The sequence below is a fragment of the Fulmarus glacialis genome, unplaced genomic scaffold (assembly GCF_000690835.1).
Source record: "Fulmarus glacialis isolate BGI_N327 unplaced genomic scaffold, ASM69083v1 scaffold21084, whole genome shotgun sequence".
NCBI classification, from domain to species: domain Eukaryota; kingdom Metazoa; phylum Chordata; class Aves; order Procellariiformes; family Procellariidae; genus Fulmarus; species Fulmarus glacialis.
Window position 1 is genome coordinate 37,786 of NW_009208978.1, and position 26,784 is coordinate 64,569.

General features: G+C 36.0%; 1 protein-coding gene across 1 annotated transcript in view; it reads left to right on the forward strand.

Moving 5' to 3' along the window:
• Positions 1–26,363, forward strand: part of HECTD1 (HECT domain containing E3 ubiquitin protein ligase 1) — a 62,124-nt gene extending 35,761 nt beyond the window's left edge. The window contains exons 21-41 of the mRNA XM_009576699.1: positions 6–329; positions 767–933; positions 1,116–1,292; positions 4,067–4,903; positions 8,166–8,387; positions 10,143–10,276; positions 12,269–12,425; positions 13,232–13,454; positions 16,066–16,120; positions 16,378–16,560; positions 16,904–17,114; positions 17,196–17,281; positions 18,413–18,540; positions 20,450–20,651; positions 20,796–20,933; positions 21,189–21,796; positions 22,902–22,980; positions 23,092–23,185; positions 23,500–23,650; positions 24,870–25,014; positions 25,407–26,363. Of these exons, the coding sequence (XP_009574994.1) occupies positions 6–329; positions 767–933; positions 1,116–1,292; positions 4,067–4,903; positions 8,166–8,387; positions 10,143–10,276; positions 12,269–12,425; positions 13,232–13,454; positions 16,066–16,120; positions 16,378–16,560; positions 16,904–17,114; positions 17,196–17,281; positions 18,413–18,540; positions 20,450–20,651; positions 20,796–20,933; positions 21,189–21,796; positions 22,902–22,980; positions 23,092–23,185; positions 23,500–23,650; positions 24,870–25,014; positions 25,407–25,544 (4,459 nt within the window). The 3' untranslated portion in view covers positions 25,545–26,363. The remainder of the gene's footprint in view (positions 1–5; positions 330–766; positions 934–1,115; positions 1,293–4,066; positions 4,904–8,165; positions 8,388–10,142; positions 10,277–12,268; positions 12,426–13,231; positions 13,455–16,065; positions 16,121–16,377; positions 16,561–16,903; positions 17,115–17,195; positions 17,282–18,412; positions 18,541–20,449; positions 20,652–20,795; positions 20,934–21,188; positions 21,797–22,901; positions 22,981–23,091; positions 23,186–23,499; positions 23,651–24,869; positions 25,015–25,406) is intronic.
• The last annotated feature ends 421 nt before the right edge of the window (positions 26,364–26,784 follow it).

Below are 26,784 nucleotides of genomic sequence, written 5' to 3' on the forward strand. Positions count from 1 at the left end.
TATAGAACTGCATATGAGTGGGTAAATCCAGCAGCCTATGGGTTAGTAGTGGTTACATCCTCAGAAGGAAGAAATCTGCCTTATGGCCGTTTAGAAGACATCCTAAGCCGTGACAGTTCAGCTCTCAATTGTCATACTAACGATGATAAGAATGCTTGGTTTGCCATAGATCTTGGCCTTTGGGTTATACCATCAGCTTACACATTACGCCATGCTCGAGGTTATGGAAGATCTGCTCTCAGAAATTGGGTTTTCCAGGTATCTAAGGATGGACAGAACTGGACTACTTTGTATACTCATGTTGATGACTGTAGTCTCAACGAACCAGGGTATGTCAGTGTATTTTATCACTTTTTATAAAACTGAGCTCAGTTAAAAACGTACTTGGCTGTAGACTAATTTAATGTAGGTGTAATAACGTAACTATATAAAGAACAGGTAGGTGACCTAAATTATCAAGGATGGGCTGGAACATAAGTGATTCATAAGTTCTCTGTATGGTTCACATAATGGCATTTGTGCTTTTCCATCATTGTAAATTTTGCATTTGATATGTTTTTGAGAAAATAGTAATACCAGCACTCATCCAGAGTTTGTCCCTAATGTTAATAAGTTTTATGTATCTTGTGTTCTTGGCAGTTTTCTGATTTTATTCCTACATGATCAGCGTTATAGTTTTGTTTGCTTTGGTACTAAGGCTTTTTGGTTTTGCTTTTTTTTTTTCTTTTGGTCCCCTACCCACACCCCCTTTCTAATAAATTTGAAGGTCTACAGCAACATGGCCTTTAGATCCTCCAAAAGATGAGAAACAAGGTTGGAGACATGTTAGAATAAAACAGATGGGAAAGAATGCCAGTGGGCAAACACACTACCTCTCCCTGTCTGGATTTGAGCTTTATGGCACTGTGAATGGAGTGTGTGAAGATCAGCTGGGTAAGAAAAAGAATGCGTATATTCTATTTGTTCTCCTAAAATGTTAATGAATGTACAATGTAAAAATCAGCGTGAAAAAGCAGGTTAACTTTTGCAGTGGAACTTGCTTAGAAACTTAAGCTCAAAATTATTCCCCGTTCAATACTTTTAAGTCTTCTCATTTCAATTTACATTTTTTGTAGGAAAAGCTGCTAAAGAAGCTGAAGCAAATCTGCGAAGGCAACGACGTCTGGTTCGTTCTCAGGTGTTGAAATATATGGTTCCAGGAGCTCGTGTAATCAGAGGAATTGATTGGAAATGGAGAGATCAGGATGGAAGTCCACAGGGTGAAGGCACTGTTACAGGAGAATTGCATAACGGTGAGCATGAATTGTCTGAATTTGTAAATGTCTGTAGCATGATTAGTTCTTGTGTAATGGGTAGCAAAGTATTGCCTTTGTAGTGTCTTGAAGAAGTTGATAAAATTTTAAATGTTTTGGGGAAAGGGAACTCAAATAGTACAACTGTTGTGGTCCATTTGTGAAATTCCATTTTAATGCATGAAAAAAAATTCTTGCTGTAAATGAAACTTTTGTAGAGCTTTGTTTAGTTAAAATACCTAATTGTTATTTAGACATCTGTTACAAAGAAGAAAAAGTATATGAAGGTGATTGATGCAAACTGATTAATTAAGCTTTGGGCCTGCAAAAGCTATAAATACCTTCTTTATTTCTTCTAGCTTAGCATTTGCAATATTTTTCTTGACTTTTGTTGTATCCTGTACCTTTCCTACCTTGCTAGCTTCATTGGGATCAAGTTGTTGTTTAATTAAAAGCATGAAAAGTAATTAACTTATGGAGCAAAATAAAAACCTGCAACAGCCAGGGAAGTCAGTGCTCAGGAAGCTAAGATATTGAAGAGGCTCCAGAAGAGGTGATGATCTTGTCAGCTGAACATGCTTTCCACCTTTTCCCCCCTCTTCCCCTATTTTGGGGTATATAAGACTTGCCTTGTTTCTGAAGCATCTTCAGCCACTCTTAAGCTCCTTCTTAGCCAGATTTTAAAATTTCTTCTAGTTTGTTGAATTGTCAGCTTTCAAACATGGAGAAATGTCCAAAGTACAATGTCTTAAAATGTTTTGAAACTTGAATCTTATTTAAGCCATTCAGTATAGCTTGTAGGGAATTCTTCTGTCATCTGTATGTTGTTCTTATCAGATGCAACAGTATCCATAGCTACATTCTCACTTTGAAGACTTTAGGTATTATTGGTGAGTAGTATTCTACTAAATCAGTGTTTTCATTCCTATGTTCCAGTAAAATTTTCCCATTTAAGCATAGGTGAAATTGAGGTTAATTTATCAAATGGTGATGCCAAACAATGTGAAACGTGTATCAGCAGACTCTTATTCCTGCCACAGTTGTCTTTCAAACAGAATTTTGAAAATAGTATCCCATTGACTTTTTTGTCATTATTCACAAGTTTAGACAAATCTTGAGTTGTTTTAGGGCTGTAGTGATGGAGCAGTAAGACTCCAAGTATATAATATGTATTAAAAAATTGTTTAGATTTAAAACTGTAATTAACATTTTAAGAAAAGGAACTATACAAAACAAGAATAGTTATTTAGTTATGCTTTTACAAAATACCCTGTTCAAATATTCATGAAAGGGAGAAATGATACTTTTTAACTACAGTATGGAAATAACTTCTTTTTTTTTTTTTTTTTGTATTTGATAAGAAAGGCAAATAAACTGTAGAAAGAAAAAAAAAATCAGACTTGCTTCATAACTTTAACCTTCAAAGGTTTAGTGACATGAAGCTACTCAGATATAGCTCATGAAGATGGAATAAAATCATACAAGAATAATGAGATCTAAACGGGCTCATGTGGGGATGAGATGTCTACTTATCATATCTGAAAACTTTATCCATTTCTAAATACTCTTCCTCCAGAGTGATATTTCTAAATAGAAAATTGCCTGTGATCTTCTGTTTTGGTCTAGAAGTGATGACTTTTGGATAGTTATAAGGTAAAAGTGCACTTGACAGTACTAAAAAGAATATTTTACTTCAAATTAACTCTCTTCTATTTTATTAAAGAAAAATATGTGTGTACATCTGGACCTGACATCTTGTTTTGAATTTCTGATGAGATTACAGATGACTGAGCTTTTGAGATTTTATTTTTAAAGAAAATGTGTATCAATTAAAATAGTGACACCAAGTTTTGTTACAGTTAACATACAATAAGAAATGCTAGAAGGAATTTTTTTAGGTGACTCTGAGATTGTGGTACATGCTCAGACAAGCAGAAATAAATTGTTTTGCCCCTGTTTCTGTCCTAGTTAGCTAAATTTTGCATGTTACCCTCACTATTGTAGATTTATTACATTTAACTGTTTAAAAAATACTGGTACTCTAAATAATTATTTAATAAAGGAATTGAAGAGTAGCATCTCTTTTCAGTGTTGTTTTGGTCCTGGTATAAAGTTTCATTCTATGAAACATATTCTTTTTGCAACTCTGAAATCTTACTTGAAGTAGTCTTTACCTGACTGCTGTAAGACTTTTTCTATGAATAAGAAATATCTGAGTCCGTGTAAATTATTGAACTAAAAAGCTGAGTATGAGTAAATTAATTCTTTCACTTTATAGGGCAAGAATAAGAAATCCCAAACTAAGCAGTTTCATAAAATGTCTTCTATCGGGTAAATATGCTTATCCACAAGTATCCAACAAAGAAAAACGTTATAGAATGTCCCTGAAAGAATTACAATTTCTAGATATTAATAAGGTTATGATGATACATTTTAATGTACATTTCTGTAATTGGAGAATCTAATAATAAAATTTTGAGAGGTCCTAGTAGGTCAGGTTCTTTCCTGAGGGAAACTTTACTTTTGGCTGGATTCTGGGACCCTGAAGATAGAGGCTGATCATGCTTGCTGCCTCAATGTTAAGAACATTTTAAAATACCAAATTGTTTAGATTTAAACATTTCCTTTTTAATTGGCATTAAGGGTTATTTAGTGATTTTTATTAATTCAGACATGCAGCGCTTATGAGAAGCTGATCCCACGTTGTGGAGCTACTGTCTGACACGCTCCTGTCTGCTTTCTGCTGGATCTCACAAACTCCTGTCCCTTTCCAGGCTGGATTGATGTCACCTGGGATGCTGGTGGCTCTAACTCTTACCGTATGGGCGCAGAAGGAAAGTTTGACCTCAAGCTTGCACCAGGGTACGACCCTGATTCAGCGGCATCACCCAAACCTGTTTCATCCACTGTTTCAGGCACAACGCAGTCATGGAGCAGCTTGGTGAAAAACAACTGTCCAGACAAGACGACTGCTGCTGCAGGCTCCTCAAGTAGAAAAGGAAGCAGCAGTTCTGTGTGTAGCGTGGCCAGTAGCAGCGACATCAGCTTGGGTTCGACCAAAATGGAGCGGAGATCAGAAAGTGTAATGGAGCAAAATATAGTTTCAGGCACTGACGTCCATGAACCAATTGTTGTTCTGTCTTCCGCTGATAGTGTGCCTCAGGCTGAAGTAGGGTCATCCTCCAGTGCAAGCACCAGCACCTTAACAGCGGACATAGGAAACGAAAATGCAGAGAGAAAGTTAGGTCCTGATAACTCCATACGTACTCCTGGGGAGTCCAGTGCTATATCCATGGGAATTGTTAGTGTAAGCTCTCCTGACGTGAGTTCAGTCTCCGAACTGACGAATAAAGAAGCAGCTTCCCAACGACCTCTAAGCTCTTCAGCAAGTAACAGACTCTCAGTCAGTTCTTTGTTGGCTGCTGGGGCGCCAATGAGCTCCAGTGCAAGCGTTCCTAACTTATCATCTCGAGAAACTTCCAGCCTGGAGTCCTTTGTACGAAGAGTGGCAAACATAGCACGTACCAATGCCACAAACAACATGAATTTAAGCCGAAGTAGCAGTGATAACAATACTAATACTTTGGGAAGAAATGTCATGAGTACTGCAAGTAAGTAAGCTATGTTTATTCTTAGTTGAAGCTTGTGTTGTTTCTTCAGCTTTCGTTAGTCTAAAAGAAGTTTGGATTCTGTTGGCCTAATAGAGAAATGAACTTAGAGCAGCCTCGACCTTGTGTGTACCTGTAGAACTCATGAAGAGCTCACAGAATTCATGTCAGCTGGAAAGTGTTACATTGCCCTGTGGTGTCAGATTACACCGTGGCACCCATCAAATAGAAAATAATTTGAATTTTATGTCTATTACATTGTTAGGAAGAGAGAGAGTATGGTTTAGATCAAGAGGCTGGAAGACTAGCAACAGTAGCTAATGTGGGATACTCTTGCTTTCTGATCTGTGTAGATTTTGCATACTCACCTTGTATCTGCCTATTTCTGTTATTTTTCCATTATCCTCAGGAAAGGCAGTTTGTGCATATTGTGAAGTCTCTGAGCTTAGGAACTAAGAACACAGTAGAAAGGAAAAAGTAAACTGCGGTGTGATGAAATTTTAGTAGATTCGTGCATTCTATCAGGCTGCATAACTGAATGTACTCTAATACTGTGTATGTTTTCTAAAGATGGTATGGTCATTAAGGCTTAGGTTCAGCAAACTGTTCAGGCATATTAAGTGTAAGGAAGTTTGTATTAAAATGATTTAAATGGGATTATGTACATGCTTTAACATTTGCATGTTCTCAGATTATCTGTAGGATCGAGGTATTAGCAGGTAAGCTATAAACCTGCTTGTTGTGAGCAAGTTCACTCTTCGGAATTTTCAGCATGGTCCCATCAGAGTTGTTACTCAACCAGCCTTGTTAGGTATTTTGTTCAGTGGTGGTGATAGTATTTTAACCGGAGAGCTGCATTTCATGAGGTAGGCAAGTTAGAAAAAGTAAGATTACCCAAGCCAGAAAGAAGCACTCAAGTTTCTTGTTAAGCTTTCATCCTTTTCTAGGACTTCGGTACTTCCTTATTTAAAAATGTGGTGTTTGTTTTTAGCATTTCTAATTTTTTTAATAGTGTTTTCTTTTTTGTTGGGGAGTTTTTTTATGTATTCTTACATTCATATTGTGATAATGGGGGGAAAATACTTGCAGCCTGCATTAAAAATGTGAGATGCTCAAGGGAAGATTTCCAGTAATTGATCCCCTTTTAGGCAGATAGTCAGTGCCTCTGGTTCTGAAGTAGTTTTGTGCTGGGCGAAGAGGGAGTCCACCTTGGAGAAACGTAGTAAGATACTTCAACAGCATGTTTAAAAGATTTCATGAATGTTTGATATCATACAGTGCTAAAGTTGGAAATAAGAATGTGGCAAATTAAAAATTGGATTTAATAGTAAAATATATTCATACTTTAAAATTATCCCTCATGTAGGAATTATTTTGTTTTACACATTTTATACAAATAGAAACTGTAAATGGGAACTTGTGCCCCAAAAGGAGATCAGAGACTAAATTTGAGCAATCTCACCGAAGTTATATTAGAGCATTGTAAAAAGCTTGGACTTTTTTTTTTTTAATTTATTTTTCTTTGGCCTGTCCAGGTTTAAAAAACAAACAAACAAAAAACCAAACAAACAAAAACCAAAAAAACCCACACACAACCCCCCCCCCAAAAAAAAAACCCCAAAGAAGTCAAGTTTGAAATCATGATTAGTGATATAAGTCTCTTTGGATTTGCTGTAGTGGTTGCATTTAAAAACATCAATATTTGCCAGGAGTTAAGTGGTGTCTAGTAGCCAGTTTCAATTTGTTCTTGAATTCAGAGCAAATGAAATGCTAATACTTAATGGCTTTTTCTGTTTATTATAACAGCAAGGAGTTAACTGTTATGAATTAGAAGTGGGTGGAAGATACAAATACTTATTTTCAAGTTCTTAAACAACAAAAGAAAAACCCTTTGGATTGGAAAATTTCTATGTTTTCAGAGATGAGCATAGGCTTATTAAAACTCCGAAATTTAAATTTCACTCTCTCCCTTCCCACGCATAGAAATAATTTCAAGCACTATACGTGCTTGGGTCACCTTTGCTGATTTTTTTTTTGTTTTGTTTGCATTCTTGTATTTAAGTTCTTAAGGAAAAAAAAAGAAAGGCATATCTGACAAACAATAAAATTAGAAAGTGTAACATTTATTTTTTTCAGAAAGCTACCAAATGCACTTAGAGGAAGAATCTTTGTTGTATTGTGTCCTTCTTCAAGGGTAGTAACCTTTGCAAACCTCAATAATAGTAGTCTGAAATTCAGAATTTAGATTAATTTTTTTTTTAAGAAAGCAATGCCTCAGTTTACATAAGCTGCAATAATGAAAATGTTTACTTTAAAACTGCAAAACTTGCAGTTGATAAATTTTATAAAAGGTAGATAGGAAAACATAAGGTTTAAATTTAAGTATAGGTGACCCTCAAATTTGCACGTGCGAACGTGTGATTAACCTCCTGTGTTTGAAGATAAGCATGTGAGAAAATGTTTTGAAGATTGGGATGTAAATGTGTAGTTGCACATAGGCATAACTTATACTCAGTTATGTACACTACCTGAAATTCTTTCTATTGAGTTTACAGTGAGTTAAGTCTTGTTTCAGTTGTTAACTAAAATGCATTTACTGTGTTTTATTTGAATGTGCAGTAAGGTAACTTCTTAGTTGTTACTTGCTTGTTCTGAAAATTATTTATTATCATCCAATATAAGTAAGCTATTCAGTCACATGTTTCGCAGTACTGCCAACTCAGGCTTGTTGCCCGTCATGAACATATGTGCTAAGTCAGAGCTGCTTTAAGAGCTTTAGAAAAATGCACAAAAATCACAGGTTTCACATTTGTCTTATGTTCTGTTCTCAATTAATTTATATATAGTTAAAATGTTTTCCCTGTATAATTTTAATTATATTGCTGTGGAGGGGTTGAATTACATTTTAGGCTTAAAGACAGACACAGTATTGGAATAACAGATTTCAGAAATACTTTTCGTATGTTGAAAATGAAATGAAGTCATTTCAGATTAACAGTGGGATTTGGGGATTTATTTCATAAAATTATTTGTTTTAAATGTATGCAAGGGAATATGCTCAGAAGTGAGCACCTGCATTGTAGGGTGCACTTTTGCACTGGGAAACCTTCCCCTTTAGTCTGTTATTCTTTATTGTAAAATAACACATTACATCTGATAAGTTTTCAAGCCCAAATATATTTTTCAACGCAGGGCTCATGCATGTAAATTGTACTCTTCAAGTCATCAAATCATTTATTTTATCTTACCATATCTTTATCTATAGCTTCTCCTCTTATGGGTGCCCAAAGTTTTCCTAATCTGACTACAACTGGTACCACATCAACAGTGACCATGTCTACATCCAGTGTTACTAGCAGCAGCAATGTAGCTACAGCAACTACAGTTTTATCTGTTGGTCAGTCGCTTAGTAATACTCTAACTACTAGCCTAACATCAACATCTAGTGAGAGCGATACAGGTCAGGAGGCAGAATATTCTTTATATGGTAAGTTTCATTTTTAAATGAACATAAGCAGACTTCCCATTAATGATTTTTCCTTTTCTCCCGTTGTTATGATTTTCTCATGTAGTAGTTTATTTACGGTAAAGTATTTGAAAGTTGAGCTGTTCATATGTTACTAGTTCTGTAAGGCAGTAAAATAATGTTAACGTAGTAGTATTTCCTTTTGTTTTCAGGTCTTTATTTTCAGCAGTTTCTATCCCATGTTATTATTATTTATGGTATAGTTTATTTAGACACTTAATCTTTTCCCTAATCAAATGAGTTTAGTGCCTAATGTAGTTTGCATATGAACCTCTAATTAAAATAAAAATGTTATTTCTCATTGTGTTGTATAGGCATGCTACATGCTCCATGTGAGGTACCTTGTATTACTTAGTGATTGAAAAGCATCTTCCATTAGGCACATTATACACTTAAAATAGTATATGAGGCTCCAGGTATCTCAATACCATAATAGTAATTGCAAAAAAAAAAAAAGGAAAGAACTCAGAGATGAAAATGACATGGAGAATGGAATTATATGATGTGAGGAACAAAATCCAGAGTTATGTGGGCACTATACGCTAGAAACAGAAATTAGGACAGAAGTTATTTGCAGGATATGAATATTGTGAAAGAAGATTGTAGTTAACTAGGTTGATAGTATCTAGGAATTAAGTTGATGAAATGAAGTCAAGAAAAACCTGGGGTAGATATGGGAAAATACTTCCTAATGTAAAGTTTATTGGATAGTGAGATGTTCTTGAAAGAAAAGATACTTGATTTGTTTAAAATTTGATTGGATTAAGATTGTGTTCTGTTTTGCCTTTCCTATAGCCTGTTGAAATTGCTTGAAAAATATCTGGTAATTTCAATGGATATTGGAATTGAGGTGCTTGGAGGCGGTCGATTAAGATATCTGCATATGCCATCTCCCTTTTATTCTTTTAATTTTTAAGTCTCATTTGATATTTTGTTTGGGTGACAAGTCTTAAAATATACCATAAAGAACTGTAGAGTTACCTTAAAGTTTCTGTTGGGATGTTAACAAAGGGCGTTTGGGTGGTATACATAGTTTATATCTGTGTAGAAAAACGTAAAAGTTCAAAGATTCATCCCAGTCCACCTTGGATTGCAGTGAACTTCTTTTCTGGTTTTGGGGGGTTGGTTTTTAAGTCTTAGTACTAGGTGGTTGAAATTGAACTTTATATCTGTCTTCAGCTTCTTGTTCCAGAAATTAATTAGCAAATCAATCTTTAAAAGTACCACACTTAAATGTTTATTTTAAATGTCCTTTACATTGTAATTTGCGGTCTAAGCCACACATTCTTAGTGGAAATTACATTACTAATCTGTTTTTAAAATTAATTAAACATAGAATCAGACAGTAAACATTTGTGTATCATTTTTTTTGCAATATTTTGTAATTTAAAATAAAGTCTAATTATAAAATGTTTGATATAAGCAAATGAGAAACTCATCACTCTTAATTATACAAATGTTAACTGCTTCTGTTCTTAGTTATGCTATTGACTAGACCCCTGGACTTTTTGTCAGGTGTATGCTTTTATTACAGCTTTTAATCTTATTATGCCATAAGCAATGGTTTTATTCTCTCTTTTTCTTGTTTAAGTGAGATTTGTTTTTTCACTCTTCCCAATGCTTCTGTTCTTTAATTTTCAAAATTTTGCTTTAAAAATTATTCTTGTCTTTTGTTCTGTATGTAAAAATATATATACATATATATGTGTATTATAGATTTTCTTGATAGCTGCCGAGCTAGTACTCTGTTGGCAGAGTTAGATGATGATGAGGATCTACCTGAACCAGATGAAGAAGATGATGAAAATGAAGATGATAACCAGGAAGATCAAGAATATGAGGAAGTTATGGTACAGTATAGTTAGCATATATGATATCTTAATTGGTACCTCGCATTAAAAATGCATTGAAAATCCACAGTTGGTTGGTTGGTTGTTTTTTGGGGGTTTTTTTGTTTGTGTTTTTTTTGGGTGGTTTTGGTTTTGGTTTTGTTTTTTGCAATACGGGGTCCTAGCTATAGTCTTTCCATTAATTAAAACAAATGTGTTTAGATTTAGGACTGCTAGTTTGGAGTACCTATCCTTTAAGACTCTAAACGAGATGCCAAAGTTGAAATCATGTTATACTTTTCAGGGGTTGCAAACTGAATACTACTTTATGAAGGCAGTTCATTGTCCCTTTTCCCCATTCTTGCATAAATTTTGAGTATTAAGAAAGCTGTTTTCTCATGCCTTCGAATGGGTAAACTCCAAGATAAAACTCCAAGACCTCACTAGACAGGACAGCTAACAGGGCAGTCCCCTTTCTGTACAAATTTGATTCTACCACCTTCAACATTTATTCTAGAGAAGAGTGTTTTTGAACACCAGCATACCCTGAGACCTTATAGGTCAGAATTAACATCTTAAAAGCAGCCTGGGAACAAGTTGATAGACAGTAGAAATGATGGATCAGTAGTTCACTGACTGATGAAATGATACAACTTTGTGGGTAGGCTGCTGAATTTTGTAATGATACAGTTCTGGGATGCATTTAACTGTAGACCTGTGTGAAGCAAACGGTAATAATTTAAGTATGCTGGAGGAAATATCTCTCTCTTTTTTTTTTTTTTTTTTTTTTTTTTTTAAAAAAAAAAAAGACAAAACTCAGCAGGTTAGTCCATATGGGTCTTGCCTATGTTATTGTGAGTTCTGGCTTTTCATTTGGTTCTTCTTTAGTGGTATGATGAATGCTTGGTCTTCCACCACCACTGAAGTGATCAGAATGGATATTGCAAGGTCTAAGAGGAAAAATATAAGACTTCACTAATAATAGTTTAATGTTTATTACATAAATATAAATATTGTTTTATGGAATTGTAGAAACTTCCTCTTGTAATTAATATGCACAACTTTTAGTCATTTAGTATTTAGCACTTTAACCTACTGTGATTATGCTTTTAATAGAAACTCAGATACATTACTAAATATTTCATTATTTCACCTTCTGCATAAAGATATGAAGTTAGGAATGGAAAAGCCAGTACTACTTAAATGGACCTACAATGCAAACAACCACCTTAGTTTGTAGATTGTTGATCACTTTTCAGAAATTATTAAATGGAGTTACTATTGTTGTTCATGGGAAGAAGCAGAAATAGCTAAATTAGTGTTTGCTTAAGATTGCATAGCAGGAATCGGATCTAGAAAAGAAAATTTTCCTTTCTTGGGTTCCTCTGATTTATTATGTAATTCTTCTCAATGAGAAGTTGAACAGATTAAAAATTTGTTGTAGAAAAATCAAAAGCAATTAATGCTTGCTAAGGCTTATTGAAAATTAGATTTCTTCCCACCATCATAGTTCCAGTATTTTGGTATTTGATTTAATCTCTGGATAAAACGTGTATACATTATATATCAATATATGTATACACTTTCAAAAAAATACTTCTTGGTTTCAGAGAAGTTAATGTGTTTATTTTGACACCATTGATTTATTTGAATCTTTGATATTCCAAAGTTTGTGGAATACACAAAATATCTACACCAAGTTTGCTGGTCTACAGTACTCTGTATTTCCCTATGTTCTGGTGCTTCATGGAAAGTTTCATTCTTTCTAGAAATTGTAAATACACCTGTTGTAAGGTTAGCCTATTTATGTTGATTTCTGTATGTCTATGGTTTTGATAATTCTCTTGATTCCGGCTTGACCAGTTAAATGGAACTAGTACTGTTACGTGCCAGCTTTGATATCTTTTATGTCAATTTTAGTTTGCATGACTGCTCTATTCCCTAACTAACTATTAAATTTTTGATCAAATGATTCTTTGTAACAGTATCTAAAAAACAACTACTTTTTTTTAGGAAGAAGAAGAGTATGAAACCAAAGGAGGCCGTAGAAGAACATGGGATGATGATTATGTATTGAAACGGCAGTTTTCTGCTCTGGTTCCAGCTTTTGACCCAAGACCTGGTCGTACTAATGTTCAACAGACAACTGACCTAGAAATCCCTCCACCGGGTATGCTGACAAGGCATTTGTGATACTTGATCTGGCTTTAGGATGGAGACTCACTGTCAAGGGCCCATTGGGCTCTGGGGATCCTATCGCTATTAATCAGTACAACATGCTTTTGTGGCCGTGTGGCTTTTCTCTGTTTGAATAGGTTTCATCTACCTCTGATGGTCCAAGCATTATTGAGGGAAAAGTAAATTACATGTGTAAAATAAGCATACTCATGAATTTAGCTTGGATTAGTGATAAATTTCTTGCTATGTCTGGTTCCACCTGCATGGAATCATCTGTGTGTTGAGGTACCCAGAACAGCTTTGATTGCAGAGGGCTTATTGAAACAGTCCAAAGCAGAGGCAAGGGGAAAGCTAATACAGTAATTGAGCAGTCAGCAGCATAGCACCTGATCTTGCTCCTTAGTTCCTTCTTGTTTAGCAGTGTGGGTGTAGTCAATGTTCATTACAGAAAGGAATACGTAGGTTTAGCTTATGTGGAAACGAGCCGTTGTTGATTTTGATGAACTGAAACGATTCAATACACAGGAAGATACTGCATATGAAAAGAAAAATGCATGTGCTGTGATGTTATCAAGATGGAAGGATCAATAGGGATTTCAAAAATTCCTGTTAACTTTACTCGCATAGAGAAGTGCTGCAATTACAGCCCTTAGATATAGTTCATAGTTACATCTCTTTGGCATGTGTGCAGGAAGTCTTCACGCTTCCTTATTGAGCCACTTTGTTAATGTTTAATCCAACTTGTTATGCATTATGTATTTTGTATTAACGACTTCTCAAATGATTTTTCGCATGCAGGTACACCTCATTCAGAACTCTTGGAAGAGGTTGAGTGCATGCCTTCACCACGTTTAGCACTTATCTTGAAAGTTTCAGGTCTTGGAACAACTCGAGAAGTAGAACTGCCCTTAACAAACTTTCGATCTGCCATCTTTTACTATGTACAGAAATTGTTACAGCTTTCCTGTAACGGCAATGTGAAATCTGACAAACTTAGACGTATTTGGGAGCCAACATACACGTAAGCTCACAAGTTTGTTATTCTGTGTAGAGAACACTGTGACTGATTAGGAAATGGGTGTGAAACAATGTTAAGTTTTTCTTCTTCCTCTGTAGGAAGCAATGCTAGAATTAGTTTTTCTTGCATTTATGTCAGGATGTTCTTACTGGTTTTAAAGCTAGTGCTGTGACTACAAAACAAAAAAAGTCATAACCTCTAATGCTCAACTGTGACTTGTTAATAATATTTCACAAATCAAGCAATTGACCAAGAGGGCAGAATTTGGTCTGCTTAGGGATCTGCTTGGAAGAATCCCATGGGGATATAGTCCTAGAGAGAAGAGAGATCCAGGAGAGATGATTGATTTTTCAAGAATCCTCCAGGCTCAAGAACAATGCATCCTAATGTGTGGCAAGTCAGGCAGAGGCAGTAGGAGACCTGCATGGGTGAACAAAAAACTCCCAACAGAACTCTAAACATAAAAAGGAAGCATGCAAGAGGTGGAAGAAGGGTCAAGTGACCCAGGGGGAATATAGAGGCATTGTCCCAGCATGAAGGTATGGGGTTAGGAAAGCCAAAGCCCATCTGGAGTTGAATCTGGTGAGGGATGTGAAGGGCAAAAGGTTAGGCAACACTTAAAGAAACAGGACATACAAGTCTGTGGGACTCAATGGAGTGCACCCACAAGAGCTGGGCACTCTTGATTATCTTTGAAAGGTCATGGTGATTGGGAGACATTTCTGAGGACTGGAGGAAAGCAAGTGTCACTCCTATCCCCCTGAAGGGCAAGAAAGATCTAGGGAACTACAGATTGGTCACCCTCTCCTTCATCCCTGGAAAGGTGGTGGAAATAGTCCTGGAAGCCATTTTCTAACAATGAAGGACAAGAAGGTGATTGGGAGTAGGTGACGTGGATTGATGGAGAGGAAATAATTCTTAACCAGTCTGATAGCCTTCTATGATAAGATGACTAGCTCAGTGGATGGGGAGAAAGCAGCAGATGTTACTTTCTTCAACTTTAGCAAGGCTTTCAACACTTTCTCCCTCGTTGACAAACTAATAAATTATGGACTAGATAGTGTCTGAAAACTGTCTGAATTTGCCAGGCTCAGATGGTTGTGATCATTGGTATGAAGTCAAGCTGGAGGCCAGTCATTAGTGGTGTACCCAGGGGTCGATACTGGGTCCAGTACTGTTTAACACCTACATTAACAAACTGTATGATGGGACAGAGCAGATGCTCAACAAGCTTGCACACAAAACAAAACTGGGAGGAGTCATTGTTGCACCAGATGATTGTGCTGCCATTCTGAGAGACCTCATCAGGCTGGAGAAATGGGGAGACGGGAACTTGATGAAGTTCCACAAAACGGAAATGTAAAGTCTAGCAGCTGGGGAGAAATAACTGTCAGTACAGGCTGGGGGCCAACTGGCTGGAAAGCAGCTTGGCGGAAAAGGCCCTGGGGGTCCTGGTGGACATAAAGTTGAACACAAGCCAGCTATGTACCCTGGCAGCAAAGAAGTTCAGCAGCATCCTAGGCTGTATTAGGAAGGTTGAGGGAGGTGATCTTCCCCGTCTGCTCAGCGCTGGTGAGACACATCTGCAGTGCTATGTCCAGTTCAGGGCTCCTCAGTACAAGAGAGACATGGACACTGGAGTGAGTCTAACAAAGGGCCGCGAGGATGATTAGAGGGCTTAAAGCATCTGTCATACAATGTTGAGAGAGAGAGATCTGGGACTGTCTAGCCTAGAGAAAAAAAGGCTTGTGGGATCTTACCATTGTCTATGAATACCTGATGGGAGAAAGTAAGGACAACAGAGCGTAGACTCTTCTTTGTTGCGACAAGTGAAAGGACAAGAAGAAAATGGCTCAAATTGAAACACGGGAAATTCCATTTAAACATAACATTTGAGCAGGGGTATTGGACTAGGACTCCAGAGGTCCCTTCCAACCTTAACTATTCTCTCTACCCTAACTTGAGCTTACTTGCTTAATAGTAATAGAAATTATAAGACTATATGATTGTGTGTATTTTCCATTTACTACACCAGTGTAACTTCTGTCATGCTAGAAAACTAACCTATACGAAAGCAAGAACTGCAGTAAGGTAGTTGCAGTTTTTTTAACTTTGTATTTCAGATTTCAGCAGTGCTCATGTGTTGCACCTATTTTCTGAGTTGTCTTGTGTCAAAAATTGTGTGCTGTAACAAAACTGTTTTCTAGCTAGAAAGCATGAGAAATAGTTGTAAATGTGCATATCTCCTAAGTTAATACACAGCAAACTACCCTAGAACTTCAACATTTCAAAGAGCTGGTGCATATGTAGTGAAGAACCTAAAGTTGGTTTGGTAATTTGCACAATGAAGGTTGTTTGGTTACTCCTCACTTAAGGAAACATAAATGAAATACTTTGCAAGATAAATATCGACATCATGAAAATGAAATATGAGTTTAAGAACTTTGCTGCATCAGGGTATCCCAGATGTTCTATGCAGCAAAGAGCAGCTGCTATTGCTGGTTTACATCATGTTATCTAAATGTCATTGATGTCTAACAAGTCAATGTATAACTTCAGAATTTAGAGGATGTGCTATGAATATGAAATATTAACTCAATGTTTTGATATCTAGAATCATGTACAGAGAAATGAAGGATTCTGATAAAGAGAAAGAAAGTGGAAAAATGGTAAGACTTACTTCTATGCCTTTCTGTAGACTTACTTTATGTCTTTGTGTATGTTTTTGTGGCTGTTTAAACAAAAGCAAAACAAATCTTTTTTGAAATGCTACATTAAAAAAACTAACAGTTTTCAGTTACTTAAAGGATATGAGTGAGTTTATTTGTAAATGCATGCTCCTTTAAAAAAGACAATAAGTAATGCATGTGAAATCTTAAAGACTTTACAATCAGGAAAAACCAACATTTGGTGGTTCCTGTTGTAGGGTTGCTGGTCAGTAGAGCATGTGGAGCAGTACCTTGGCACTGACGAATTACCAAAGAATGACTTGATAACCTACCTGCAGAAGAATGCAGACTCAGCTTTCCTGCGCCACTGGAAATTAACCGGCACTAATAAAAGTATTAGGAAAAACAGAAATTGTTCCCAGCTCATAGCTGCATACAAGGTATATGTCTGCATCCAAACTTCTTTTATTATGAATGGCTGTGTGCTTTGTTTTGCAGCTTTAAAGATTCTTGTGGAGGAGGGATATGATATGGATAGGAAAGTTGAACGTTCACATGCCAATATCAAGTTTAGTTTTTGCGCTCTTTTTTTTTTAATGTCTTCTGTTAAATATAGTCATGTTAAAATGCATTTGAATTATGATTTGAACTATCCACAATTTAACTAAGTGTTGAGGTTAAACACAGTAACCATTCTGATTTTTCAAATTGTTAACTTGGAGTGCGCAGTCCTAAAGATAGTAACATGTAGAGTTTTCATTCTTAACAATTCTTTTTTTACAGGATTTTTGTGAACATGGATCAAAATCTGGATTAAGTCAAGGGGCCATTTCTACTCTTCAAAATTCAGATATCCTTAGTTTGGCAAAGGAACAACCTCAGGCCAAAGCCGGCAGTGGGCAGAACTCCTGTGGAGTAGAAGATGTTCTGCAGTTACTTCGCATTTTGTATATAGTTGCCAGTGACCCTTATACAGCACGAACTTCTCAAGAAGGTAAATTAGTTATCCAGCAGAGCTTCTTAAATGTTTTAACGAAAACAAAATAAAGGAAGAATTTTCTCTTGATATTTTCAGAAGGAGATGAGCATCCTCAGTTTAACTTTCCACCAGATGAGTTTACAAGCAAAAAAATTACTACAAAGATTCTGCAACAGATAGAGGTATTACATTAATGCGTTATGCACAATGTATATATGTAATATTGTTTTATGACTCTATTATACTCTTCCTTACTTTGTTTGAAATTATTAGCTTTTTTGCCATTTTGACTTTTGAATTGTTTCATACAACATTTACTTCCTTATATTTTGGATGAGTAAATTCTGTAAGAACAGGCTAGTCTGAATAAAAACATACCAAGAAAAAAGTTGCAATAGAATTATAGCTTTTGGTTATGAAGAATAATTTTTTTTTCTGCACCAAATATCAGTGTTACTATGTAGTGTCTGCCTGATGATACTGTAATAAAGGCAATTAATTGTGTTAGGGTTCACAAACGTTTTATTGTTTATACATTCCACATAAAGCTTTCAAAAATAGCTTTTAGAAAACATTCTTGATACTAGATCAGTTACATGCGTTAAAAGGAAAACTTTAAGATGTAGTTCTTCAGTAGAACTACATTTTCTTTAACAAAGATGTAAAGAAGATGAAGATTCTTGGCTTGCTCGGCTCTTGTGTGCTTTTTGAGTATTTTTTATTACAGTTAAGTTGCCCTAATTATTCATTAAAAAAGAAGTTCAGTTTTTCATGTTCTTTTAAAGGCTGTTCAGGCACCCTGAATATCTTTGTAGTAATAATTTCTGCAGTCTTTTTTTATTATACTTGTATTTTAGAAGGGACTGTAGTAATATTTCAGTGGGGATTATCTTTACTACCACCAAGTTTCTTTTGTGTCTTCTGGTATCGAGGAGGTAGTATCTAATCACTTTGGGGCGAAACTCGGAAGTAATTCTCTCCGGGTAATTGTATACTCAGATCTCCCACAGTGTTTTGAGTAGTACATATCCTGGAGATTTACTACTTTTAGCGTGTTTGTGCCAAAGCACCCTGTGTCCACTCTTGTGTCCTAGAAGCTCTGTGAACTTCTCATTCATAGCATTTAAAAGAGAAGGGGAAAAAAAAAAAAGTAGCAGTTGCTGAGAAGGAAGGAGCTTGCTCAAGCACAGGTGAAAACTCCATAATTGGGTGTATTGGGTGTCTCTATGTACTTAGTTACAAACTTGCTGGGACAACCTGAATCTAATATTAGAAACACTTCCCCCCCGCCCCCCCCTTGCATTGAACTACAGGAACCCTTGGCCCTAGCAAGTGGAGCTTTGCCAGACTGGTGTGAGCAGCTTACAAGCAAGTGTCCTTTCTTAATTCCTTTTGAAACAAGACAGTTGTACTTCACATGCACAGCGTTTGGAGCATCAAGGTAAAAAAATCTTAATTTTTTTTTTTTTTAAGAGTCCTTCCTTTTTTTTTTTTTTTAAATATAGTAGGTTTTTTAATTGCTAATTCACAGAATGACTTTATCCTAACAAGATAGATTTTGCTTGCCAAGTGTAAAGCATTTTAGATAGTAGGAAAAAAGGGAAGAAGACGGAAAACCTCAGAACGACTTTTGGACACTTGAAACATTTCTTGTTCATTGTGTTAGATATTTATAATGAGTACCCTACCTTCTGTTCGATATTATTCAGGAAATTCCTTTGAAGAAATTGCATTTTTCAACTTTCGCTGAAGACTTGCCTGTGTACCTCTAGCTAGTTTATCATATCAGGCAGTAATTCGACTGGGTTGCAGTTCATTGCATAAAGCAGTAAGCAACAAAATGAAAAAATTCTGAAAATAAGTGTGAATTAAATGTTTTTTGAAAACATACACCAAAATACATATCTTTTTATTTTTATAGTTCCTGCAGTGGTTTGGCGATTTTTTGTTTTGGGTCATTTATTTTTAATTCACTAAAGTCTCACCAAAATAGACAAAATCTAACAAATAGATGCTATTTCGAAAGTTAGTATTAGCTGCATAATGAAACTATAACAAAACCAGACATTAAAACATTTAAGCGTTCGCTCTGAAGTGTTTCATTACCTAGGAATCCTTAATATTTTGATTGCAGCAGTGATTACCTTGAGAGCGTGTAGACACTGTAAACCTTTTTGCCAGCTTACTTTCATGTAATGAGAAAGAAGAATTCGTTTTTGTGGGTTTTCTTGGCTGGTTTTTTTGTTTGTTTTTCCAAGGAGGAAAAAAAGTGTAGACAGTGAGTTGCAAAAATTACTGTTGTGTCTAATATGCAGTAGAAACGCCTCATGAAGAGTGTAAAATGAGGCATTTGAAAAGAAAGAAAAAGGAAGAGAGAAAAGGTGTTGTCTTGCAAGACATCAATTTAAATCTTCTTAATATGGAAAAATTCAACTTCTGTGGAAAAATGGTTCAGAAAACTAGACCATGTGTGTTTGGTGTTTTTGTTTTGAAAAAAGAATGTTTTAGAAAAACAGTGTTTTAAAGAGGTCCTTCAGGAAACATTGCATGGTATTTACTTGATAAGTAAAGAGCTTTCTTAAGCTCTTAAAATATTGGAAATAGTTCTTAAAACTCATATACTGTATGTGAACTCTGTGTGTACACACACATGGGCGTGTACACTCTTTTCTGTGTCTGTCATGACCATACTTGCAAAACAACCAACAGATGGTAGCTTTGTAGGTAGTTTATTGCTGCATAGATGACAATACATACAAGAATTTTGAACTTTGACTTCATGTAAGTACTGCTATTAGAGGCGGCTGTTCTTCCTTCACTGATATGGGTCTATATGTGTATGATTGCACTTCAGCTTTGGTTCTATGTTTCTCTAATAAGTAAGAAAATCTTGCTGTAAAACTTGGTCAGTATCAATGTACAACTGCCTTGCCGTATATAATGGAACTTGTAGTAAGTGTCTATAAACAGCTTTGAGCATCTGTGATTAAAAAGTACTACAGTAAATGCTGCCCTCTGTTCATCCCACTGTAATATGAAAACTATGGTAAGTCAGATCAAGAATTGTATGTTTTCATTGGTGCTATCTATTACATCAAAAATTATGGTTGGCCCTTGATAGTAATTAAAAATTATTTAGTTTGCTAAACTCCTAAAATACGAAGCAGCCCATATTTGGGCATTTTGGATATTTCTGAAAAATACTTCAGTATATAACTTTAAAAAAAAAAAAAATTAGGAGGAGGTAATTAGTACTTAACAAGGTAACTTTTTCTTAGTGGCTGCTTTCAAATTTTCATGCTGGTAGGCATCGAAGTTTTAAAAACCTGGTTTTTGTTTTTTTTTCCCAGAGCAATTGTATGGCTACAGAACAGACGTGAAGCCACTGTTGAACGGACAAGGACCACAAGCACAGTGCGACGTGATGATCCAGGAGAATTCAGAGTTGGACGCCTCAAACATGAACGGGTGAAAGTTCCGCGAGGTGAATCCTTGATGGAATGGGCAGAAAATGTCATGCAGATTCATGCAGACAGAAAATCTGTTCTAGAGGTAAAGCATATCTGCCTAGCAGAGTAAGGTTAGATAGCTATTTCTGATGTACTAGCCAGGATATTGAATATCCTGTTCTATAACCAACACTGAACATTTCACTAGGTTTTTTTTTTATTATTAACATTCCTTATGTTTTTCTAGGTTGAGTTTTTAGGGGAGGAAGGAACAGGCCTAGGTCCTACCTTGGAATTTTATGCATTGGTGGCAGCAGAATTTCAGAGGACAGATTTGGGAGCTTGGCTTTGTGATGACGACTTTCCAGATGATGAGTCTCGTCAGGTATATTTCAATTTGCATTTTAGACTGAGTACTTGTATAAAAGAAAAATGAGCTAGATATTCAGGAAGGGAAGAACACATGATAAGCGAACAGCCACTCATCGTGGTCAAGAATGACCGCTCTGCTCCACAGCTTGCTTTCTTAGCTGTTCTCTTTTTAACAGAGAAGTAGAGTATAGTAAGTTAAACAGCACGGATATATAATTGAATTCACCTTTAACAATGTCGACTTTTTCTTATGCGTCTCTTAAATCAGGTTGATATTGGTGGTGGATTGAAACCCCCTGGCTACTATGTACAGAGATCATGTGGACTTTTCACAGCACCATTCCCACAAGATAGCGATGAACTTGAAAGAACAACCAAACTCTTTCATTTCCTTGGAATTTTCTTGGCTAAATGCATTCAGGACAATAGACTTGTGGATTTACCCATTTCTAAGCCTTTTTTTAAACTCATGTGTATGGGGGATATTAAAAGTAACATGAGTAAGTTGATATATGAATCACGGGGTGACAGAGACTTGCACTGTACTGAAAGTCAGTCGGAGGCTTCTACAGAAGAAGGGCATGATTCCTTGTCAGTAGGAAGTCTGGAAGAAGACTCCAAATCAGAATTTATTCTTGATCCACCAAAACCTAAACCTCCTGCCTGGTTTAACGGAATTTTAACATGGGAAGACTTTGAATTAGTAAATCCACATAGAGCTAGGTTTCTAAAAGAAATTAAGGACCTTGCAATTAAAAGGCGTCAAATTTTAAGCAACAAAAGTCTGTCAGAAGACGAAAAGAACACAAAACTACAGGAATTAATGCTGAAGAATCCATCAGGTTCGGGGCCTCCACTTAGCATAGAGGATTTGGGGTAAGAGTTTTCATATTTACTTATAAATATGCAAACAGTGTTGTGCTAGAGACAAATGTCAACATGTATAATTAAAAATGAAGATTTCTTCATTTTAAATAGTATCGTTGCAAGGAGGAATCATTAGAGATGCAGCAATATCCAGTTTGCCATCTGTAGCTATATTCTTGTTCCTTAGTTTGAGGCTTTTCTCTTACTTGCTTAGTTTCCTAATGTTTAAACTTAAGGTGGCTGCACTGCAATGCCATATGACTCTCTAGAAACACCCAAATACTTGTAAAGACCTTTAGAAAAGTGTGAATCAGTACCTTCTTTGCTATGATAAGTATTGAAAATTATCCATTCTTTTGGAGAGCTTTTAAAGAGGACAGATTGAAATTTCAGATTCTGTTAATAGAGACACAGTGCAGTGTTTGAATCCATGTTAAACAGAACATTTGCTAACTTTTAGCAAATGTTAAAGACATACAAGTGCTCATACCTGTGTAAACTTGTGTCAGGATGTCATCTTTTGTAGTTTTAAATTATTTCTTTTGAAACAACAGTAGTTTTTCTACCATTAATATTATGGGTTATTTGTTAAAAACATGTTGTGCCACAAGGATTGCATAGTCAGAGTTCAGTAATTGCTCATGGCCTTGCGGACTGTAGCATGGCTTGTTATAGAGAGAAAGCAAGTAGCATCATTGAACGGCCTAAATGTCTAATATAAGTGGCTGTATAACTGTTAGTGCTGGAAATTAATGTAAACTCAAAATTTTTTGAGTTTGTGAAAATTAAACAGTTTGAGTAGTTTTGAAACTGATAACTTAAAGATATCAAACTCTATGAAATTTTCAAGGGTTATCAAATCCAAATAAATAGTGGGTGAGTACACGCATGTGCATACCATAGATTTGATATGTGTTATCTGTGTAGTCCATTACTAATTGTAGTTCTGTACTGTGGTACCACTGTTCGTGTATATACAAAATGATCCACAAACAATGGTTTGAAATGTAGTGAGATGCTTTCAGGTGTGTGGGGTGCAGTTTATAAATCTGGTGTATTTGCAAAAGCAGTAGCAGACTTGTTTGCAATTAGTAACCATCTTTGTATTTTGAAGTCTAAATTTTCAGTTTTGCCCTTCGTCCAAAGTATATGGGTTTACAGCTGTGGATCTCAAGCCAGGTGGTGAAGATGAGGTAAGGAAACAACCTACCTTTACAATTTAAACAGCAGTTAAATTTTTACTGTCTCAGCAGTAACGCTAATGCAAAGTGAATTCTTACGGTATTTGTCCATTGTATTTGCAGACTGTAACAATGGATAATGCAGAGGAATATGTAGACCTCATGTTTGACTTCTGCATGCATACTGGTATACAGAAACAGATGGAGGCATTCAGAGGTAATTTGAAATACGGCAGCATATATATGCAGTTAGGTGGACTAATTGGTATTCAGGGTGTGCTGGTTTAAAGTGGTGGCATAGAATGGCTTTCAAAAACAAACTTTTAAATTAAGAATGCGATAGATAAGATATTGATTTCATAACACCTTTGCATTAGTTATGCCATTTTTAATCTTGAAGAGGTTCTGTTTACCTTAATTAAGAAACTGTTGATTGATTCTGGTTTGATTAAAATATAATTGAAATGCTGACATTATTTTATAAACATTATTTTGACTTATGTTTATAACTGCATCTTGTGTAAATTAAAGATGGCTTCAATAGAGTCTTCCCAATGGAGAAGCTGAGTTCCTTCAGCCATGAAGAAGTTCAGATGATTCTTTGTGGAAATCAATCACCTTCTTGGGCAGCTGAGGATATCATCAATTATACTGAACCTAAACTGGGATATACACGAGATAGGTACTTATATTCTGAGTGATTTTAAAATAGTAGCTAAAAGATACGTTAAGTGACAAACTGTCCAGAATGTTCATTAGATGAAGATGCCAAATTGGATGGGATTGGTGGTCACTGAAGAGCAAGTGATTGTCTAAAACTACATGAAATAACCGTGTATGTTACAACAGGAGGGTTAGAAGGTACTTGATGTTTTTGTGATGAGAGGGGATAAAAAAATTTAAAATATTAAAATGTGAACAACTAGTGGAAGTGTAATGGCAGCTAACTAATACAGGCTATTAAAAATAGCGTTTTTACTTTGATTTTTGGTGGTGGTTATTTCTGTTCAGTTGGGTAGAGTTGTTATTTGTCCCTATTTCTTATGTCTTTCTCTTCAAGTGTAGTTAAAAAAGAAAATGTACTGTGCAGGGAACAAATATACTGGTGATTGGCTATTGGGAGGCGGTCTCAATGTTTTGGGGTTTGTTGGGTTTGGATTTTTTTGCTGCTTGTCATGTTTGGTAGCAATAACATACAAATTACTTCTGGAACTGTGTTAGTATAAGCATGCTGAAGGATCCTAATCGGTCTAAGATGCTATGTGGAGCGATTCTTCTATTGGCCCTGCCCTGCATGCGAAGATGCAGCTGAGATTACAGTGCCCGATACCCGGGGGCGTGTTTCAGCAGGCTGTGCTTTCTTCATGCCCTCTCCTCCCCCTCGCTCCCTGGGCTGGTGTGGATGAAAGCAGCGGTATCTGGAGGATTCCTTGAAGATCTATTGTAGTCTATTACATTTTTCCTATTTTTTTCACATGAGGGTCTTTAACGGGATCAAAATGAAATAATATATAAATTGAAGTGGCTTTATACTGCAGAAGTGGTACAGAAAAAGTCTTATTATAGTCAGTTGGATTTTTCTCCTAGAATAGGTTTGAGCTCTATCTACTTCTCTACCTATTCATACGCAAGATACCTGAATAACACTCCAAGGTAAGTATGGAGGGAAGTTCTTATTTACCTACATTTTTCTGTGTAATACTCAGCAAGGAGATTAAGGAAGTATTTTTATGGGTTTTACGATGGTTTATTCTTAACTCAATACTGAACAAGCACTAGAATCTTACAATGACTGCTTAGACGTGGCTAAGGATCGTAATTGTACTGTCTTGAATTAAGGGAAATTAAGAAAACACTCGCATGTAATGTTATCATAACTAATTATTTTAATTTATTTTAAGCCCTGGATTCCTTCGATTTGTGAGAGTCTTGTGTGGTATGTCTTCGGATGAAAGGAAGGCTTTTCTGCAGTTCACCACTGGTTGTTCAACACTCCCACCAGGAGGACTGGCAAACCTACATCCCCGGCTCACTGTTGTCCGCAAGGTATGGCTTCTTCAGGTTGCCCTTCAAACCAACTCTTTTGGCTTTTGAATGTAATCATTGCGACATTAAGAAATAACACCGTGTTTTGTTGTTTTTTTTTTTTTTCTTCCTTCTTCTTCCAGTTTTTAATTTATGACACTATGATAAGCTTTCAGTACTAACCTCTGTTTCAGATCTGTTCTCTGACTTCACATTTGAATATAAAATAATTAATGTACATATAAAGTAAATATATTTGTAAGTTGGTCTGTAGCTTTCCTGATGCTACTGTTTCTTGAGAACTGGTGTTATGTACGCAGTCAATGCCATGAATTAGAGGACCTTACAACTTTTAACTTCCATGTCGAGTGCTGTGAACAACTGCAGTTAAAAATGTTCTTCCCTTTCCTCAGGTTGATGCTACAGATGCAAGTTATCCATCTGTGAATACGTGTGTGCATTATCTAAAGTTGCCCGAGTATTCTTCTGAGGAGATTATGAGAGAGCGTCTGCTAGCTGCTACAATGGAGAAAGGCTTCCATCTCAACTGAGCGCTGACTGCAATATGGGACGTGAGAAAGAGTTTTTTGATACTAGCGAAGCCTCTTGTGTTTGTGTGCAAAAAATATGATCTCCACGCTGTGCTCTGATGAGACTTGCCTTTTTTTTCACCTGTGAGGCTTTAGGAACATGTGGAATAAGTTTGTTAGCTGCTAATGACAAAATAAATCCTTGTAACTACACAGCCAGCAAGAAATTGGCACAGAACACTGTGTGATGCTTCAAGGGCTTGCACAACTGGAAATTAAGGTGGTTCTGTTTGACTGTTCCAAAGAACAGATCATCAGATTTTCAGTGTTCACTGATATAAATTTCTAACAGTGTATTTGTGTAAAGTTTGTCATTTAATACCTTGTACACTACAGTTGCCATCACTGATCCCTGTTTTGCTGGCTTTAAGCTAACTGGTCAGAAACTTGCTTCCTTAAAACTTAGAGTTAATGGGCATCTCCAGCTTTTTTCTTTTTTAATGGTGCCTGCACTATTGGAGTATTTTAGTGGGTTTTTGCATATAATCATGCACAACCTTTTTTTTTTTTTTTTTTTCTTTCAAGTGGGAATATATTTTGATTTCTCAAATGCCCTGCTATAAAGATCAAATCCTTAAGTGTGTTTGTGCAGCTCAACAATAAAGCTATTAAAAAACACTGGTTCCTAGTGCAAGGCACACTTAAAGCAAGTTTTACTTTTGGTTGTATTTTCTTTGTATATTATAAACATTTATTTAACTTGTTGCAGTTTGAAGTTTAAAAGAAACACCCAATGTGTAAGCTCAAAAGTAATCATTAAAATGTTTGCAACGTATAAAACTGTCTCCTCTGAATAATTCATTAATACTTCTATGTTATTAAATCTCTGTACATGTTCTGAACAATCTGCCATACTTTTTTCAAGATTTAAAAGAACTACATGGCAATAATTTATCTCACGAACTCATCTCAGTGCTCAAATCTATTACACAGCGCAACTTTTTAAGAACTGGCAGTGAGAACACTGCATGTGGCAGTTTTTGGTGGTCTTCAGTGGGCCCATGTGAGCTGAGGTTACAGTTCTTCCTTACACTGGGATAAAAACCAGGTCAGATGATGCAGCTGATTCAGCTTTACTTGAGATCAAGTGCCTGTCTTGGTTTCAGCATGTGGTAAGGTATTTATTGGTAAAAAGTGGCTTACAGTAAGATAAAGCAAGATGCTAATATGTCTTAAAAGATATTGAAGTACTTGACACCAG